Source organism: Delphinus delphis, chromosome 19 (genome assembly GCF_949987515.2).
Source record: "Delphinus delphis chromosome 19, mDelDel1.2, whole genome shotgun sequence".
Classification (NCBI taxonomy): Eukaryota; Metazoa; Chordata; class Mammalia; order Artiodactyla; family Delphinidae; genus Delphinus; species Delphinus delphis.
In genome coordinates, this window is record NC_082701.1 from 55,850,184 (window position 1) to 55,870,671 (window position 20,488).

The 20,488-nt window shown below is 44.4% G+C and overlaps 1 protein-coding gene and 1 long non-coding RNA gene across 3 annotated transcripts in view; one reads left to right on the forward strand and one right to left on the reverse strand.

Annotated features, from left to right (window-relative positions):
- Nucleotides 1-1,299: 1,299 nt before the first annotated feature.
- LOC132414832 (uncharacterized) lies at nt 1,300-6,807 on the reverse strand. 2 transcript variants are annotated; one of them, XR_009517039.1, is made up of 4 exons: nt 6,718-6,807; nt 6,360-6,438; nt 2,354-2,430; nt 1,300-2,132 (listed from the first exon to the last, which is right to left on the reverse strand). It is a non-coding gene; the product is annotated as an uncharacterized lncRNA (long non-coding RNA). The 2 variants fall into 2 exon arrangements; XR_009517038.1 differs by having other exon boundaries at nt 1,300-2,430.
- Nucleotides 5,662-20,488, forward strand: part of COX10 (cytochrome c oxidase assembly factor heme A:farnesyltransferase COX10) — a 111,403-nt gene continuing 96,576 nt past the window's right edge. The window contains exons 1-3 of the mRNA XM_059997782.1: nt 5,662-6,978; nt 12,312-12,445; nt 14,165-14,486. Of these exons, the coding sequence (XP_059853765.1) occupies nt 6,375-6,978; nt 12,312-12,445; nt 14,165-14,486 (1,060 nt within the window). The 5' untranslated portion in view covers nt 5,662-6,374. The remainder of the gene's footprint in view (nt 6,979-12,311; nt 12,446-14,164; nt 14,487-20,488) is intronic.

Below are 20,488 nucleotides of genomic sequence, written 5' to 3' on the forward strand. Positions count from 1 at the left end.
TATCATCATCATGGTCACCATCACCACCATCACCATCACCATCTTCCTTGGGGACCCTTTCTCTTGGGAATGCTTTCTTTCTTTTTCTGTACTCTTGACATTTTACACAAAGCTTATGTGATTTTTAAAAAATAATAAAGTCATTTTGCTTAACTCTGGATTCCCAGGCCCACCCCCAAAGATTTTTGATTCGGTAGGTCTCGAATGAGTATTATTTGAAGGTGTCCAGACATGAACTCTCATTAAGTATTGAAAGTGCAATGTAATTGAAGTGGTGGACCTGGTATTAGTATTCCTGTTCTATATACCCAGAAACTGAGGTTAAAGGAAATTGAACCCAAGTCAGAAAATGCAAAATCAAGTAATTTTTTGAGGCCGGACTACAATAACTTCACTTGTTTGATGAAATGTGAAACTCTATTCTAGTATGAAAAAATGCCAGATAATGAGGACTCTATAATACATAAAACATGGGAGACGGCCCAGTATTAAGAACACATTCTTTGTAAATCAGGCAGGTTTAAATTCTAGTTGTGGTACTTACTTCCTAGCTATGTGAACTTGGAAAAATTATTTAATCTTTTAAAATCTTTTAAGGTCTCAAGCTCTTCATCTGAAAATGGGAATGACACACATCTTGGTGCTGGAGAAAAGTAAATGATGTCATGACAAAGCACTTAATGCACCGTAAATGCTAAAGAAATGGCATATTTTTGCAAATATGCATTGATACTTATTTCAAAAAAGAAATCAACATCTTCATTTCCTGTTATCAATTGTCTTAAAGGTACAAATGCAGGGAGAAAGAAGATCCACAGATGGGAACTAATAACTAATTTTAGAAAAGATCTGATGTTTATGCTTTCTTAGTAGCTTGCTGATTATTTTTGTTCTGAGAATAACCTTGTTGGGATTCTTCTTATTAATTTGCATTTAGCAAATTTCCTTGTACCTTGGAATTCTCTAGTTTTATAACACTGACAAGTCATTTACCAGAATATATAAGAACCATTTTTAAGAGTTCCTGGTAGCTAATAAAAAAATGTGTGTTTAGGTGTTTAGGGATGCTCTTTATGGGTTATGATTTTCTCAACCAGTAGTGGCCAACAGGATTTGTTTCCTGCTACACTTGGAGCATTCCACCATATTCTTCACGAGGCCTCAAGATTCCAAGGAGGAGGAAACGAGAAAAGGGATACTTTCCTGATGTGGGGAAGCAGGACATTTTGACATCAGCAAAGGAACTGGGTGCACAGTAAACAGCCAAGCAACAAGATAAGAAGCTAGTCTGCACAAAACTGCATCTTGTATTTGTTTTATTTAAACCGTTGTGGGTTTATATCCTATTGGAAACAGCTACCATGTCGAGTTTGTGTTATTCTTGTTAGACACGGCCTGCGTTTCAGCGGTCTGGCGTGATCTGGGTTGCTTCTCCATGCCGTCTTCCTCAGCAAGCTCTGGTGCAGGTCACTCGGCTCCCCAGCCCTACCCCTCAATGTCCCATCAGGGACGCGACGAACCGGAAGCCCGGAAAGTAGCTTAAGCAGAACAGTATGCTTATAGCAGTAAGTCTGCAGACAGATGTTCCAGGCTTGGAGCAGGGGCCCAACAAGTTCATCTAGAATCTGGGCTCTCTTTTTCCTACTCCACCTTCTCTGGCATGTTTCTTCATCACTTCACAATTGCGAGACGGCTGCCTCAGTGCCAGAAATTCCACTTTCAGCCCTGCTTCCTGAGAATGAAAGGAAGGGAAATGCCCAGAGCACCGCCCTTTGCACACCTTCAGTAGTGAATGAGGTTTTTCCTAGAAAACTTGTCTGCAGGTTTCTCCTTCTCTCTCTCTAGTCAGAACTGGGTCACATGGCCTCTCCGGCTGTCAGGAACTCTGGGCAAGTGTGGCTGAGATCCCTCTGTTTGGCTGGAGGCCATCGTAACTCACCTCCTGGGCTGAAGGTACTGCTTCCCTTAAAATCGTGGCCTGTTGATTAATGAAGGTGGAAGGCCGCGGCAGTGAACAGAATTTGCTCGCGTGCATTTCCCTGCGGCTGTTTCATTTTCCTGCATTCCTGAACTTCGCTTTCCACTTACGATGTCACCAAGCTCCTGGATGCAATCAGCCCTGGGGTGTAGAGCTGGAAAAGGTTACAGCTGAGGGGTAATGTCTGACTGGAGTGACCTTGGACCAGGATCCTTACTCGTCACCTTGGAGGAACTATTAAGAGATCTGAGGAACTGATATAGGTTATTCAAGCTCATAGGAGGCTGATTTGTAAACCCTAATCTGTACACTTACAGTGGAACGTCTGTTCACCTAAGAACTCACAGTAGTTATCTATCCTGGCTCCAAACTTACCCTGTATCCGGTGCCTGGTGGTGCTGGAGCTGGGAGTCTGCAAACCACACTCCTGCAGGCTCTCTCACCGCTCGGCTCTGCCAAGATGGGACAGTGATGCTGCAGGATGGAGAGGGCAGGGGTCCCTCCTGCCACCTGCTTCCCGTCTGCCTGCGCCCCTGGGCACCTCACTCCAGTGCTCCTTCACCCCAGCAGCAGCGGCTGAGGCCACGTACAGCTTTCCTAACACCTTTAGATCCAGCTCGGTCAGTTCCCCGCAGAGATCACAGCATCAGTAGAGCAGTGCCTGCTCCTCTCGGTTTCCACACTGCAATAATCCTGACCTCATTCCCCATCATCCAGTTACAGAGGTGGTAGCTGCTTTCTGAAGCTGCTACCTCTGTGACACTTAGAGTTCTTTTTAACCCTTTCGATTGCCTAATTAACACCAGTCTCCTGACCTGACTTGACCCAACATCACCACCATGAAGCCATGGCCAAAGGCAGGGTCCTGAAATACTCCACGCTTCCCACACCTGAGTTGCCTACTGTAGCAGTGGTCACCTTTGCTAAGCCTCCAGAGGAGGACAAGCGTGGGTAAACGCCAGTTTATTATCACACTGAGGCTCTGGACACACACACTTATGTGGGACCCTGACGCTGCTGAGCAGAGCTACATCTGGTGGGAGCCCAGCTCACTGGAAGGAGCCTGAGCATTGGCCTTTTCACAGCAGGAGGGAGGCCTCCCTCAAGCACGAAGCAAACCAGGCCTGTCTTGTCACCACCTACCCCCAACATCATGGGACCAGGGGAAGAACCCTGTCTTTCTATTGTTGAGTAAGTATGTCTTCATTTCTCCATCTAGGAGTGGAACTGCTGGGTCATATGACAGCCCTTTATTTAACTTTTTGAAAAACTGCCAAACTGTTTTCAAAGGCAGCTGCACCATTTTACATTCCCAGCAGTAGCACATCAGGTTTCCAATTTGATTTTAAGTCTTATTTCTCTGACTGCTAATGCTGTTGACCACCTTTTCATGTACTTATTGGCCATTTGTATATCTTCTTTGGAAAAACTCGATTCAGATCCTTTGCCTATCCTTGGGCTGTGAAATCTATTTTGCTTTTAGATGGATAATTCTGTGCCAACTGATTACATCCTGCATACTAGGTTGGGATTTTGCCTAGAGGAAGCTACGTCTGTATCTACTGCAGTAAATTCACCAAGGCTTTGAGAGAGTTAGCATCCACTCAGAAGTCACATCAGATGGAATAAAATGCAGATTGGATTCAGTACAGACTCTGCAAGGAGAAACTTTGAGATTCTGCTTTCAAATTCTGAAGCAAATCCACTACAGGACAAAGTGGGAGTTGAGGGTAGCTTGGTTTTTAACTGAGTGCTAAGCCATTATCTAGGTAAATCGTGATAACATTAGTTTTAAGAGACAAAGTACAAAGCTTTACATTGGTTATTCAGAATCACTGTTTAAAAATACATATGCAAGTGATAACTGTGGTTAATGACCACATTAACATAAAATTGAATACAACTCAACTTTCAGTAACTGTGGGCTAATTAAAACTATGCTTTTAGCTAAAAATAATGCTTTTAATTCTTTATGTCTCTTGTCATAAGCAATATTAAACAAAATAAGCAGGTAATTAAAAACATATTCTACAAAAATCTAAGAAACATATTTATTTTACTTGAAATGTAAAAATTTAAAAATCCAAAGTCAAAGAAATATATATAATTGTGAAGCCCTACTTAATTTCATTAGTGAAGATGCCACAGGTAGAGTCAGGGACAAGAAAGACAATATAATGAGATGGAAAAATGCTGGCCTGGGTGTCTGGAGACAAAGTTCTATCACTCAGAGTAAATTACTTAACCTCTCTGGACCTCAGTTTCCAAATCTATAAGATGAAAAGGTGCAGTTATATGGCTGTTGAGGCCCATCTCTACATGTCCTATTAAGCTACAGTGACTGAAGGGCAGAGCTTGTATATGGCGTTTTCTAAGGAAACCTGTCCAGGAAAAGTAAGTCGAATGAAGTAAGATCGTTCCAAATCAGGAAGTCTATTCACCTTAGAATAAGTGAAAACTGTCAACACAAACATAGTCCAAGCCCCAAACTGTTTGTTTGTTTGGCTGTGTGTGTGTGAGAGAGGCTGGCACTTCCCAAGTTTTCAGGGTATTTCACAAAAGGGTCTGTTTCCAAAATGTTTGGAAAACAACAAGTTCAACAAAACTGTGGCACACCCTTTTAGCTGCTTAACCAAAATCCATTCTCTACTTTTTTCTTAGTTTAACATCACTGTGGTTTGATTCCAGACAGCACTATGTCTGGGGGATGGATTGTGACTGGCCTAAGCTCATCACTACAATCCTGCTCTTTGCTTTCTCAGCCTCCCTTGCAGCTACAGGCAGCCAATTCACCGCACATGGCAGTGGAATTCTCTTCCTCCCAGAAGTATCTCCAGGGATTACTTTTCCGGAGACTATGCTTTGGGATTATTGACATAGGCTAACTTAATTACAAATGAATGCACTTCCTGACCCATCTCATCAGAAGGTATTCATCATTTAGGCCTTTTTTCCCATATGACACTGACTGGTTTCTCTCAATAAATAAAAACTGATGCATTCATTCATGTACTTGACCTTGCCCCCATTTTTGGAAAGAACTGAAAATGAAGAGAAAAATCTGTTGGCCAAGGAGGAACATGTCTATTAAACTTCTTGTCTATCACAAACCTAGAGAACTCAGGAATTCATATTTTCGGAGTACGTGAAACATTAACACTCATGTGAATCAACCTTTTAGACATAGCTGTGTTGTCAAAAAAAGAAAAAAAAGTTGGAATCTAGTAATTCTCAGCTCTGTGTACCAAAATCACCTGTGATACTTTAAAAAGAAAATTATACGTCCGTTCCATCCATTCCCCACCCTTTCTAATTTAATAGGTCTGGAGATGGCTCAGGCATCTGTAATTTTTAAAGCCCTACAGGTGATGCTGACAGGCAGCCAAGGTTGAAATTCTCTGTGTTTTACAAATCACAGAGGCTGTGACTCTTCAAGACGCTTGGGTGAATAAGGCCATAAGGCACGGTGGAAATCACGTGGTAACAGGTATCAGAGGTTCTGGTCTTGGTCTGGAACTCAGGAGCTAGGTGACTTTGGGCAAATAAAACTCTTTGAGCCTTAACTTGTTATTCAAAAGAGGTTACCTTTTCCTGTGGATGTCAACACCAAACGTTTCTAAAAAGCACATGGAAAATTACAAGGCGTTTTGAAAACTTTTAACATAGTATTTAATGCTGTTTACCTCTTCAGGGAATATCCTTTCCCTTCCTTGTTTGCAGGAAAAATCCACTGTTCCTCCAACTGAGTACCAAGTTTAAATCTCCGAAGCCTTCCCTGACCAGCCACACAGAACTGCTACCTCACCTGGGTTTCTGAAGCACTTTCTGCATCACCCCCATCACACTGACCTTGCTAACTGACAACCCCTCTCGCCCCACTGGTACCGTGTCAGCTCTAACACAGTCAGGGGGTCTCATTCTTCTCGGTACCCCCGTGCCCGGCAATGCTAGCCGAGATGACCCACATGACCACCTATCACCTTAGCACTGAAGACAGAGAAATTACCCTCCTGGAACCCAGTCACCTATTTCTTCTCTTTCAAATGCCGAATCTTTTTCCTTTTTCCTGTTAGTTGCGGAACTCCAACACCAGAACCGGAAGAAAGGAGGAGTGCTGAAACCTGCCCTCCTAATCAGACACGAATGATAACTTATCAGTTCTTGGCCGTGACAGGAGTCTGACTGGGTACCCACTGCAGAGGCATCATTTAATTCTCTCAACCATCTTATGGGACATATGCTATTATGACCCCCGCCGCACAGCGACATAACCGAGGTTCGGGGGACTTAGGTCATTTGCTCAACACGTCAGGAGGCCAGAAGGTGGAGCCAGGAATACAGAGGTCACTCCGGAGCCTGGAACCTTAAACTCTGCACGCACCTTCCTCGTCCCGAGATGCTCCTGACGACTCCTCGGCGTGGCTCAGGGGCCAGGAGCCCGCGTGCGTCGCTCCCCGCATCTGACAGCGAATATGGTAAAGCTGTAACCGATGAGGCTGGAAGCTGGGGGCACCGTCCCCAGAACCATTTCCTCCCGGCGCCTCGGCGGCCCAAAAGTATCCCGGAGGTAACTGCAAGCGGCCCGCAAGCAGCCCGCGGCCGGCCCTGCCCAAGCGCCAGGCCCCTCGGGTCCGGCCAGGGATGCCGGCCTCGGGGCGGGAGGCGCAAGTCCGCCGTCGCGCGCGGCCTTTCCTCGGAAGCCTCCGCCGCCCCGCGCTCCTCGCGCCCCGCGAAGGTACCTCAGGTCCCGTGTCCTAGGCCCAGCGCGCTCCAGCCGGGCGGCCGGTCAACGCCCCTCAGGCCACAGCCCTCCACTTCCGCGTCCCGCCCGCCGGAAGTGACGAACCGGAAGCTCCCGCTCCTCTCACGGGGGGCGGGGAAAAGAAGATGGCGGCGCCCAGCAGCCGGTGAGGAGAGAGGACGCGGGGACCACGGGGGGCCGCCGGACTCGTGCGTGATGGCCGCATCCCCGCATACTCTGTCTTCGCGCGTCATGACAGGTACTGCGCCCGTTCTCGGGCACCACCTTGGGGGAATTTTCTTCTCTTTGCCACGTGTGACGCCGTGGTTCCGCCTACCTGCAACCTTGGGAGCCCTTGGCGAGGTCGGCGGGGCACCAGTGCGGGAACTGACTTTTGGAGTAGCCTGACGTGAAGAGGCCACGGAGCTAGGGTCTAGTCTTGCACTGGGGCCCCGGTGGTCCGCACCGTCTCCATCTCCTTCTCCCCCTGGGCGTGATGTCTGGTGCTTCTTTCAGTTTTCAGAGACTGGAGGCTGCGGGAGAGAGGGCGGAGTAGAACCTGGGGGCTCCACGAGCCTCTGGGCTTATTAGAGTCTTAGGTCCTAGCCATTTGTAAGTTACTCGTACGTCCCGCTTGAAGGACCGGGCAAGTGCTTTTCTCCCCCACCCCCCAACCCGGAAGCCTTGTTCCAGGATAAAGCGTCATGATGGCGATGATAAAGATGATGACCACCATGGACAGCGGGCCACAACCACCCCCTGATCCCCAGACTTTTGTCTTTCTCCATTAGCGTGGTCCCTGATATAATCCTTCCACGCCAAGGACCTGTCACAGCTATATGTTGAAAGTGGGATGCACTTTCCTGCCCCTTGGCTCGGTTTCAGCTCAAATGTTACCTGTTCAGAGAGGCCTGACCACCCTATCTAAGGAGAGCCCCCCGCCCCTCTGTTCTTGCATCACCCTGTTTCTTTCATGATGGTTAGCACAGTCTGTAGTTATTTATTTATAACCGGTTTATTACGTGTTTCTCCTCACTAGAAGATTGACCCTTGTGCAGGCAGGGACGGTATCTCTCTGGTTCACCTCTGTGTCCCCAGTGCCCGACACAGTACCGGGGGTACACCGTTGGTGCTGAATAATTACATGTGAATGAATGAAATTTCTCCTGATGGAGTTATTAAACTGGAGGTTGGGAACTGTTTTGCCCCCCTCCCCCCGTAGTTTAGGATGATAACTTATGGGTCACGAATGTGTTGCTGGTGGCCCATGTTGGAGATGGACTCCCTTTGGGCCTATTAAATGAGGCAGTTCAACTAGATGATCTCCAAGGTCTCTTCTGGTTCAAAAGGAGGGCAGGAGGGTGAGAAGCGGGAGTGTGTATAGATGAAACAAGATTGGCAGAGGTTTGGTAGTTGTTGAAGCTGGGGGAATCAGTGATGGGGGCTCATTGTGTTCTGCTATTGCGTATGACTGGGATTTTCCATAATGATACATTTTATCTAAAGGGTCTGTAGTTCATTTTGAATTTCTTTGTTGCCTTCTCCCATCCCCGACTGTGCATGTTTGATCCTGACCCTAGACACTCATTCTCAGAGAGCTCATCCTTTCTTAGTGCTTGAATTACCACCTCTGTAGGGAGGTTTTTCCAGCGTGCGTTCCTCAAGATTGGCTGCTTTTCTGCCTTTCAGTTCTGTATTTTCAGCTTCCTATAGGACAAGTCCGCCTGACTACTTAGAATTCCCCAGTTCAGTAAGTGGACTGCATATGGTCCACATGGTTTGTTGCTGGACCCATCTTTTTGATGCAGGTATGGGGGGAATTAACAGACAGCTTAGCTTCCTGAAGCTATGAACATAATCGCCAAAAGATCTGCTAGTAAGTGGTCTGTGCAACCTGCTATGATCCACTTGGAAGATCCACTGGAAGAGCTTGATATGGAAGCAGCATGGGGGGAAGGTGGCAGAAGGGTAAATAGGGACTGTATCAGGTATCTAGGGGTCATGCCTGACTGTTCTTCTAAAGCTTCAAAGAATTTTGTAGCCATTAAAAACTTTTCAGGACCTTTCAGCTTCTTATCTGTGCACTTCATTTTTTTAAAAAAAAAAATAAATAAATTTATTTATTTATTTATTTTTGGCTGCATTGGGTCTTCGTTGCTGCGTGCGGGCTTTCTCTAGTTGTAGTGAGCAGGGGCTACTCTTCGTTGCAGTGTGTGGGCTTTTCATTGCGGTGGCTTCTCTTGTTGCGGAGCACAGGCTCTAAGGCGTGTGGGCTTCAGTAGCTGTGGCACACGGGCTCAGTAGTTGTGGCTCGCAGGCTCTAGAGCGCAGGCTCAGTAGTTGTGGCGCACGGGCAGAGTTGCTCCATGGCATGTGGGATCTTCCCGGACCCGGGCTCGAACCCGTGTGCCCTGCATTGGCAGGCGGATTCTTAGCCACTGCACCACCAGGGAAGTCGTGTGTACTTCATTTTAAAAGCCCTACGATCATGACTCAGTGTTGATGATGAATAGTGGATAAGATTATATGTTTCCAGATTTTTTTTTTTTTTTTTTTTTGCGGTACGCGGGCCTCTCACTGTCGTGGCCTCTCCCGTTGCGGAGCACAGGCTCCGGACGCGCAGGCTCAACGGCCATGACCCATGGGCCCAGCCGCTCTGTGGTACGTGGGATCCTCCCAGACCGGGGCACGAACCCGTGTCCCCTGCATCGGCAGGCGGACTCTCAACCACTGCGCCACCAGGGAAGCCCTGTTTCCAGATTTTTAATGCATCTATTATAAGCCATGTGTATCTTCAAACCTACATTTGTTTACATGGGACCAAAATGTCTTTAAATTTCTGGGCACTGATTCATAGAGATATGACGTGTTTTGACTAAATGAAGTGTTTTTTTCATCATTTAAAAGTGCAGTTTTCCTAGCTGTTTTTTTTCCCCCCCGTAAAATCTCGGTTTTAACCCACATAATCTTGAGAGATATTTTCCAAAGTGGTTCTTTTCCTCACAGGAACATGCATTTCTCATTGGACCAATGGAACTCAAAACTCGTTTTGAAATTAAGGCCCAGAACAATAAAACTTGATGTCTTCTCGACATAATCTTTTAATACTGAAAATTGTATTATCCCAAAGAACAATGTCAAGGCCAAAAAGGAAATACATGCGGCATCAAGTAAATAGATAACAGACCCTTACTATCAGAGGACTGAATTCAAAGGAAATTTCAATCAGTGGCCTGATTTCAACACTACTGTTCCTTCCTGTACCTATATACAGATAACACATATTCTCATGTATGTGGAAAATAAGCATTTCATACTTACCTGAGGGTTGAGAATATGATTCCAGTGAAGAAGGAAGGGACTTATCTCCAGTCTAAGATAATTGCCATGTTTACTGAGGGGTGGTGATAGCTCTCCTTCCCACAGTCCAGGTGAGCGATGTGGGTGACCCAGTCGTCAGACATCATCTCATTCTTATATGGAAGGCACTCTGCTAGCTGTTGTAACAGAGGTGAGGAAAGGAGAGTCCCTACCCCTGAGGAACTGAAAAACATGATGCAGAAACAAATGGAAATATTTGCATTAAGAAGTGCCACAAGGGACTTCCCTGGTGGTCCAGTGGTTGGGACTCCGCCTTGCAATGCAGGGGGTGCAGGTTCCATCCCTGGTCGGGGAGCTAAGATCCCACATGCCTCTTGGCCGAAGAGCCAACACATAAAACGAGGCAATATTGTAAAAAATTCAATAACGACTTTAAAAGTGGTCCACATCACAAAAAATCTTTAAAAAGAAAGAAAGAAAGAAGTGCCACACAGAAACAGTGTGACGTGATAGGGCAGCTGAAGGAGACTTCGACAGTTTACAGGCAGCGGGTGGAGGCAGGACCGTGCCAGCAAGGAAGCAGCGTCAGCGCAGAGGCACGAGCTGGAATGGTGGCGCGTGCAGTGCAGAGCCCGAGACAGCGAGTCATAGGCACAGGTTTGGGCAGGTGATGTGTATTCCAGGCTTCAGAAGAAAACCGTTGGCTCTATGGGACTTGGGTGGGAGAGGAAAGAGAGTTAACCGAAGTCAGGGCGAGTGGCTTGAATCCCACGCCTGTACCGTAGTCCAAGTGTGGGATGACAAGGGTCTGTATCTCTCAGCGGCAGGGAAAGAAGTGGACAGATTTGACCAGTGTTTCCGAGTTGACTGGAGTTGATGATTATTAGGTGATGAAGGAAGAGTTCAAGGTGGTCCTGGAATCTCAAGTAGGCGATGGTTCTATCAGCAGTAGGGAACAGAGTAAAGATAAGGGTGAGAGTAACATTCTCAGAGACATACTAGAACCCATCCACGTGGAGATACTCAGCAGATGGAAAGAGGCGTAGTGACTCTAGAAATGGGTTGAAGATGAACAATTACCCTGGAATTACGTTTGTTCAGGGACAGTATGTAGTGCTCAGAACAGCAACAACACAGCTGCCTTCACGTGGCTGACACAGCAAGAGGAGCCACCGCAGGAACCCGAGAACTGATAAGTTGTGGGCGGTGGAGAACCAGGGGTCCTTAGGGTCATGGAAGCCATGGAAGGAGAGACTTAAAAGAAAGGTGGAGGGAGGGGTCTGTGCTGTGGTCCTGTTGAAGGCTTGCCCAGGATGAGGCCTTACATGGAAGCATTGGATTTGTTGATGTTTGAGAGAAGGTTTAGAGAGAAATGATTAAAAGCCAAATTCGGATACAACAAAAATAGCTTCTTCCTAACTAGGTTCATAGACTCATACTTTATTGAGAGCTATTTCCTCTCCCTTTTCCTTGGCTTACCTGACATGGCCAAAATATTAATCTGAAACATATCTTCCAGTTTACTGTTATTTATTGAGAAAAATTCTGCTTCTTATTTTATACTTTTTAAAAAGTGACTGAACTGATTGTTTTATATTTTATTCTTTTTTAAAAATTAAAAAAAAAATTTTAATTTATTTATTTTTGGCTGCATTGGGTCTTTGTTGCTGTGCGCGGGCTTTCTCCAGTTGTGGCGAGCGGGGGCTACTCTTCGTTGCGGTGCGCGGGCTTCTCATTGCAGTGGCTTCTCTTGTTGCAGAGCACAGGCTCTAGGCGCCTGGGCTTCAGGAGTTGTGGCTCGTGAGCTCAGGAGTTGTGGCTCGCAGGCCCTGGAGCGCTGGCTCAGTAGTTGTGGCACATGGGCTTAGTTGCTCCGCCGCATGTGGGATCTTCCTGAACCAGGGATCGAACCCGTATCCCCTGCATTGGCAGGTGGATTCTTAACCACTGTGCCACCAGGGAAGCCTTATATTTTATTCTTAAAAAGATCTATGGTTTGGTCATTTCAGCATTTGATATAATAAAAGCCTAATGATCCTGAGATGAAAATGTTCCCTAGCCCTGCTGGAGAATTACACTCACTTAAACGGTGAGCAGGGCTGATCAATACCGTTCATTCACAGGTCTGGATCAGGTCATTTCAAAGTTCTGATCCATCACTCATGTGTTGCTTACCGTGGTGTGGGCTCTGCTTCTAGGTAGGTCCAGTCATCACTTGGTGAGAAGTATTAACGATTTTAACATTTTTTTCCCCCTTCCTCTCTATTACAGGCTGGGTAGGAGGATGTGTCTGGTATCTAGAAAGGAGAGCCTTGCAGGAGTCACCTCGTAGGTTCCTGCATCTTCTCAGGAACGTCAATCAACAGTGGGTTACATTTCAGCACTTTAACTTCCTCAGGCACATGGTACGTTGAGAAGACCATCCTCACTTTGTGCTCCCTGCCTTTACTTTCCCTGTATGAGGGGACTGTAAGAAGAGTTTTAAGAAGTACTCTTTGAAAAGGACTTTTATTTCATGTGGTCTGAAGTTTATCCACAACTTTAATCCCTTGTTCTGTTTATACTTAACTGAAACCAGAATAATTCTGGTGTCTGAGTTTTAAAGTATGATCTTGAACTTATTGATTAAGTTTGGGAAAAGATTGAAAACTGCTGGCGTGTTTTGACTAGGCCACAATTAGGAAAAGCTGAACTGTTATGATGCAACTTTTTAAATTCTTTAAAGTTCTGTGAATACATCAGTAATACAGAAATAATTGCTTTAACCGTGTGACCTTCCTGTTTTCTAACATCAGCAGTGTATTCAAAAGTCTTTTAAACACATGCCCTTCTGAGCAGATTCAAACAAATTGAGTTTGTGATTTGCTGGGCATTTTACAGTGGGCGTTGGTAATATAGCTCAGTAGACTTTTGTCCAGGTCGACTTCGTGGTATCGGCAGTGTGGTAACTTACATTTGCCACTTTCTCAAATGGCAAAGAATCATAGGATGAAGAAACGACAGCTAAAAACTCATGATTTCAGTGCAAGCAGGAAAGAATAGCAAATTCATACTCTGAAGTCCTATTTGACATTTCTCTCACCTTTTTTTTTAACTTAAAATGCCCACTTTAACTTTTAAAATCTTAATGAAGCACATTGTTTTGATGAGAGATTTTAATTTCCAGAAATGTTCAGACTTTTAAAGTTGGGGATCGAGGATAATGGATGTTTAGAAGAGAAACTCAAATATGTTTAATGCCTTTTTTATGTAAACAGAACTCTGAATTCATTCATGAGTTTGTAACTCCTTTCTAAGATGAGTATATGTAATTTCAAGTCTTTGTGATGTAATGAAAAATTGCTTAACTAGTTATCAGGATAGGTTGCTCCAAGTCCCAGGAGCATCTATAAGTAACTAGTTGTTGATTCTTTTCTCTGTCAGTTTATTTCCGAGCCTTGGTTTCCTCATCTGAAAATTAAAGCGAGAGATACTAATAATGATCCGTCTTTTTTAACAACTTTTGAGAACATTGGATAAGATATGTATTCAATAAACTCTAAAGATATATGTTATATGAAACTGTGAAGTGCCTCAAGGATATTAGTCATACTTACTCCTTTTGTTAGTAAGTAATAGAGATTATCTGACTCTAAAATCCAATTCTTTCCCCACACCCACTGCCCTAAGGTCACTGAGCCCTGGGTTGTGTCCCCCACTGAGTACGTCTGCATGCACTGTTCACCTGGGAACATGGAAAGTCAACAGGTTGCCTTGGCTCTTGATTATAGAAAACTTTTTCATTGTATTTGGAATATGCAACCTCCAGTTTCTGGTACTACATGGAGGGAAATTCTGGGGGAGATGAATATGAAATAAATTTATCTTTCTTTCAAGGAACTTAAATTCCTAGGATTTTCTAAGCCGTAGAATTTGAAAAACCAGTTAACTGTATTCTCCATATTTCTTAGTAGAGTGATTTCCATGTAACACTCTAACACAAGTTACTTCAGTGAGTATTTTTAAAGGTATAGGAAAATCTTTTAGGTATTTTACAAGTTGGACTGATGGAAGGTGCTACTGAATAAACATTTAAGAGCATTTTGGGCCTTGGTTTCCTAGTAACGTGTACCTTTTTTATTCAGTATGTCACACAACTGAACAGAAGCTTCAACCAGCAAATGAAACCAAAGCCGGAACCAGTGGCATCTCCTTTCCTTGAAAAAGCATCTTTGGATGAGGCCAAAGCCGAAATATACGAGATGAGACCTCTTTCACCCCCAAGCTTGTCTCTGTCCAGAAAGCCAAATGAAAAAGAATCAATAGAACTCGAACCCACCCCAGTAATTGAAGGCTCTATAGCTGTGGGAACAGAGACAAAAGAAGAAAAGCAGTGGAAAGAGATGAAGCTGCGTGTGGATGATTTGCCAGGAATTTTGGCTCGGCTGTCCAAAATCAAACTCACAGGTACTTTGTTTTTCCAGTCTAGTCAGATTCTTACTTGAGAGTGGTTTGGTTTTTTTTGTTTGTTTGTTTTTTGGTTAAACAAAATGCTAATTTTGTTATTGCCCCAAAAGGAATGATTTTGAAACTACGGGTCCCCTCTTAGTATTTTTCCTCTCTTCAACTTAATTGGGATTTGAAATCAAATTTTTGGAATTCTGTTTACGCAGAATAGTAAATAGTATTACCATAAACATATTGTACTAAAAATGGTCTCTCTTTTATTTGCAGTTAACACAGAATATTTATCCTGCTTATTTCCTTGTCTTTTGTGTGTTCACACCTACTACCCTGTGACGATGCAGTAAGATAATGTGTTCCGTTTCAGTTCTGGAAACAAGAAGGACTGCACTGCTGGGCTTGATGGGCAGTGAACACATGGGCCCTGGGACTCCCAGCTCACTGTTGTGCTTTGCTTCTTGTAGGGCCTCTGGGATTGTCCCACATGTGTGGGAATGTAGATTGTTACTCTGCGAAGAAAGCTGGTGACTACACTGTTGAGCAAAGCTTGTCTGATTTTGTAAATAAAGTTTTATTGGAACACAGCCATAGCCGTTGGTTCTGTGCTGGTGTCATGCTACCTCAGCAGAATTGAGTCATTGCCACAGAAAACTTATGTCCTGGAAAGCCTGGACTATTTCCTGTCTGGCCCTTTAGAGAAAAAGTTTGCTGACCCCAGCTATAGAGCATGGACTAGTGAGAGGCAAGGATGATGGGAAACAAATCAGTGGTGGTCAACTGAGAAATGACTTGGGGCTGAGTTAAGGAGAAAAGGGGGGAGAGAGAGAGAGAGAAATATTAAGGAAGTGGAATGAACAGAACCTCAGGTAGACGTGGTGGAGTGCTGGGGGCCATAAGATAGAAGGTTTAGGACACAGACTTGCAAGGAGTCTTAACTGCTGTTAGGGGAAGGAAGCCTTCCCCGGTCCTGGGCACTGTGCTCCTTGCTATCCTCCACGCGGCCCAGTTCTGAGAGAGAACGTAGAGTAGTGACCTCTGGGCTGGAGTCCCTGCCCTCAAATCCTCTCTCTCACTGGTTGAGTGACCTTGAGCAAGTTCCATCCATCTCTGTGCCTCAGTTTACCCATCTGTAAAGTAGGGATAATAATGATACCTACTTCCTAGGTCAATACTGAGTTTTAAATGGGGTGACATCTGCAAATTGTGTAGAAGAGACCATGTTAAGACCTATACACTTGTTTCTTAAATAAATAAAATAACTTCGTCACCTGGGTGCCCCTGCAGGCACTTGAGTTTGCTGCCCCTGCTCTGGGACAACTTGGGGCCATCTGCTGTGGAAGACTGGATGAATGGTTGTGTTGAGACTTAAGAATGTGAACAGTGAAGGGAGAACCAGGTTTGGGGGGAGAACAGTTTTGGACACACAGAATTCGAGTTGCTGCTGGCATATCCAGGTGGAGAGGTCCAGTGGGCACTGGCTGTGAAGGACAGGAGCTCAGCTAGACCACTGGGCCAGAAGAGCAAGCGGTCTTCAGTGTAGGGTTGACTGTGAAGCCGTGGTGGTGAGCAGGGTTGCCAGGGGTCAAGTGTAGAGTGACCAGAGCAGAAGGCCAAGGACAGGACTTTGGGGCATGTCCCCTTTTAAGGATTGCGCAGAGTGTATAATGGAGTCTGCAAGGAAATAAATGGTCAGAGGAAGGGAAAGAGGAAGTGGCTTTGTCACGGAAGCCAAAAGAAAGCCAGTCCATAAAGGAAGTGATCAACACTTAAATGGTAGAGGTCTCCTAAGATGCCTGGCTATGAAGTTATTTTATTTGGCAGTTAGGAAGTCAGCGATGACAGCCTGCAAAGTCAGGAACTAATTATCAATGTTTCTTGTTAGAGTCTCAAACGAGGTACTTTAAATTATTAATTTAAAATAACGTCTTCAAGTTTGTTTCATAATGCTTATTTCTTTAGGGACAGATAGGAAAGGATGATAACTGGTTTAGGATCATTTGGGGGGGGCTGGGGGCACATTTTCCTTCCCTTCATACCAGATGTTGTATTGGTTTTCCTTTTCTGTACCTTATAGTGCTGTATATCTGAATAGGCATTCCAGATGCAGGGTTTGATATTTAAAACATGGTGTCTGAAATCTAAAGCAATGACTACATCCCTTCTTTAATGGTACATGTTGTGCTCTATTTATGTTGCTTGTCGACTTACCAGTCCCCAGGTGTCAGTTGCTAAGGAGCATACGTGGCACGTGTGTTCAAATGGGGCTTCTGCTGTCCCCTGAGATCAACTCCCAGAGGCCTGGGACCGGACCCAAAGCTCTGCATTTTGGCACGCATGCAGATGATGTGATGCCGGTGGTCCTGGACCACCCTTCGAGAAAGTGAAGGAAGGGTTGCACAGGCAGAGGGCCAGGCCCAGCCCCAGTGGCCTGGAGGATGTGGGAGAGCTCGCGCCTTACTTCCCGTGAGCCAGAGCAGCCCTTGCCACCACTGGCACGGGAGCAGCCATCTGGGGGCTCTGGACCACACAGGAGAGATGTGCACAGGCGAGGTATACATCTCGGAGGGGGCAGAGAGCAGCAGCCTCCCCTGCAGCCACAGATGGAAAAGCCCTGGGCAGTAAATTTGTCCTCGGAGCATTTTATATATTCCATGCCCCAGGCTTCTGGACGAGCTAATTGAATTAAAGTCATTTCCTTCTGCTTATTCCATTTAAAGAGGCAGCACCCTTTGGGTGACCCCGACCCTCTTATTTGACCTCTTACCTCCCTGTTTATTTTATTACTTGAATTCACACGTCTTGGAGTCAGCAGGATTTTTTTTTTTTTTTAAAGAAAATCCCTGGTATCTATAAATTGATTTCTTTTGGACTCTTAATATCTTGGGCAATTCGTTTATGGCTGATGATAGCCGAGACAGAAATACCTGGGAGTCAGTGATCACTTTTAGAGAACTAGTCTTCCTTTCTTTGCCTCCTTCTGTTTATAGCTGAAATACGCCGAGGATAACTAACTATAGATTTAAGTGAAGAGCCACACAGTGACATCTTTGCATTTCCTTTGTAGGATAAGAGGGTGGCAGTGGGATGATGCTTTGGCATTTATGCCAGGATCTGGGCCAAAGTTTGCAGGAGATAATGCCATTTAAAGAGATTTTTTTTCTGTGAAAGGAAGTAAGACTGAGTTTATAAAGAAGTAATAATATGTCTCCCTTGAGTTTCTCTTGCCAGCTGAGCTATTTACAATATGTTTTTGGAGTTTGTTGCAAGGACCACACTGGGGTGAAGAAATTTTATTTGGATTAGGATCATAAGAAGCTTTGGTGACTCAGCTGAGTTTATACTTAATATGTGTCAATAAAAAGCAGAAATTTTTTCCTGAATAATGTCTGTGCTGAAAAGCTACACCACATTTTCTGAGACCAGAATACTAAAATAGATTGTTTATTGGACCAATAGATCGGGCTGTCCATGGAACTGATATAAACTACAGTCTGTCAGTGTATAGATTTTTTTTCCCCTAGAACCTAGAATGCTGCTTTTTATTAAAAGGAAAAAAAAAAAAAAAAAACAAGAATAGAGGATACAATTTTATTTTAGATTGCTTGTAGTTTTTAAAAGTCAACGTACTGTAATCATCAGCTCTGAGATACTGCGTAAAGGATTTTTCTCATTTTCATAAAAATATTAGTTGAGTAGAATTTTAATTTTTAAAATTTTAATATATATTTTGAAATAAATACCTTAATATTTATATACTTGTTAAATGTTAAAGCAGTATTTTTATTAGTAAGTGTTTACTTTTAGAACAAATAGATAAGCAAAAGTAAGACGAATGGAATCTCCTTATAAGTCTACCCTCTCAAAATAATAACCATTTTGATGATTTTGGTGTATTCTAGAATGTTTTTCTATACATGCCATTCAGATATTTTTACTTTTTAAACAAAAGTAAGATCATAATGTAAATGCTTTCTGTACTTTTTAAAAAATTCTGATTCTGTGCATATCTTTTTGTGTCCCTGCGCTCACCCTGTTTTTGATGACCTTCTCTTTTAATGAGTAGTGTTGTCTGAAGACACAAAAGCACATGATAACCTACCACCCAGTTTGACGTGGTGTTGTTGGACTTCTCTTGCATTTTAAGCTTGAGGATAGAGGCTCTCAGTTTCCATTACTGGTAAAACATTCCTGTGGCCCAAAGGAGACACAGAGGCAACCAGCAAGGGAACTTTCTCTCTGAAAAGGTTTTTCCAACGTGTTTTTGAAACCACAGAGCCAGCATCCTACTTTTTCCCAAGTCTGGTTTCTCGTGCCATCCGCTTCCATGCTCAGCACACAGTGTGTCTGTGCCCAGCTTTTGCCCCAGTGCCCCCGCCTGCTGGGCATACCCGCTGTGCAGGAGCAGTGTTGGTGTGGGGCTTGCTCGTTGGGTTAAGGTCCTCAGATTCATCTCTGCCTCGGCTCTGTGAGAAGTACGTCTGGGCCAGGCCCTGCTTTCTCTCTGGTGTGACTGCTCTTCTCTCCCTCCAGCTGTGATGCAGCTGCCTCCAGACAGTCCTGCTGTTGCATGAAGTGGGTCCATGTCGCCGTGATCCACCCTGGCCTCTGCTTCTGGCCCCTCACCCTCCACACCAGCCAGGAAGACAGGGTCCCGTCAGATAGCCTTTATTTCCCATATTTATCCATTTTCTTCCCACTTGGTATTAAGGTAGTCTACTACCTTAATTTTCTACTTAATTTTCTACTATTCAAATAGTGAAAGTAATAAGTCAGCTCTCAGCAACTGTCTTCAATTTCAACTCATCTGCACTGTATTTAACAAACATTTCTTGAGGGTTTTAGTATCCTCTCTTTACTTAATTTATTGCTGATGTAGGTTTTTCTCCAATTTTCATTTTTATTCCATCATTTCATTTGGTTTCTGGTAGGAGTGGGCCACGTAGATGCCTCAGCCAGTGTTCTAAGTTAGATGAAAAATGCATTTATCTCGGCTATTCTGTTTTCTATTGATATAATTGTTTTAAATTCAGTTTGATGTTATTTGGATTGATTGTAAGTGTAAGAGGTGTGGTAGATGCTCGAAGAATGTAGAGATAAATTTCACGTGGATGATAATCATTCTCAAAAAAACATTGACGACTTTAAAGAAGAGAAGGAGAAAAAGCTATGAGTTGAGAATGGGCTCAGCTCCATGTAACTGAAAACTTGAAGAGCAGTGACTTAAGCAAATAAAGCGTTTATTACTCTTTTGTAATAAACCTCAAGAGAGGTTTATTACTCTCTTGAGTCTGAAATTAGGAGCCCAGAACTAGTGCTCAAGGATGTTGTCTACATAGCTGGCTGCTGTTTTTTGCTCTGTTGTCATTAGCTTGTGGCTTTTGTCCTCAAGACCACAAGATGGCTGCCACTCCCCCATCATCATGTTATGTTCCAGGCAGAAAGAATGAAGAAAGGGGATGGTGTAGAAAAGCAGAAGCCTCCTTATGAGACTTGGCCTTTTTAGGGATTTCCCTGGTGGTCCAGTGGTTAGGATCCTACACTTTCACTGCCGAGGATGTGGGTTCGATTCCTGGTTAGGGAACTAAGAGCCCTCAAGCCGTGCTGCCTTTTTACTTGGGAAGGGAAGCTTTTGATAGGAATGTCTCCTTATATCTCATTGGCCAGGACTGTACAGCATGGCTTTACAGCTAAAAGGGAGGTTGTAAAAAATTCTTTCCTCTATCATTTAAAAAGCCAAAGCATCTGAAGTCCAGCCTAGTCAACTCTGTCGGTATCCAGCTTCTCTGTATTCTCACAGCACCCCCCGGGCTGTCTCATTATGCAGTGTATCCCCTCCCAGGAAGAGGATGCAGGGCTGCCCACCTCTTCACCCCCAGTTTTCCAAAGAAAATAGAACAGCACCCCTAGGTCTGCTCTGGGACTACACCACACGTGCACTTCACATGTAACGTGTTTAAATGAAGACTGCTTTGCCACCTCAACATGCACTTTCCCAGTGGTGGTTG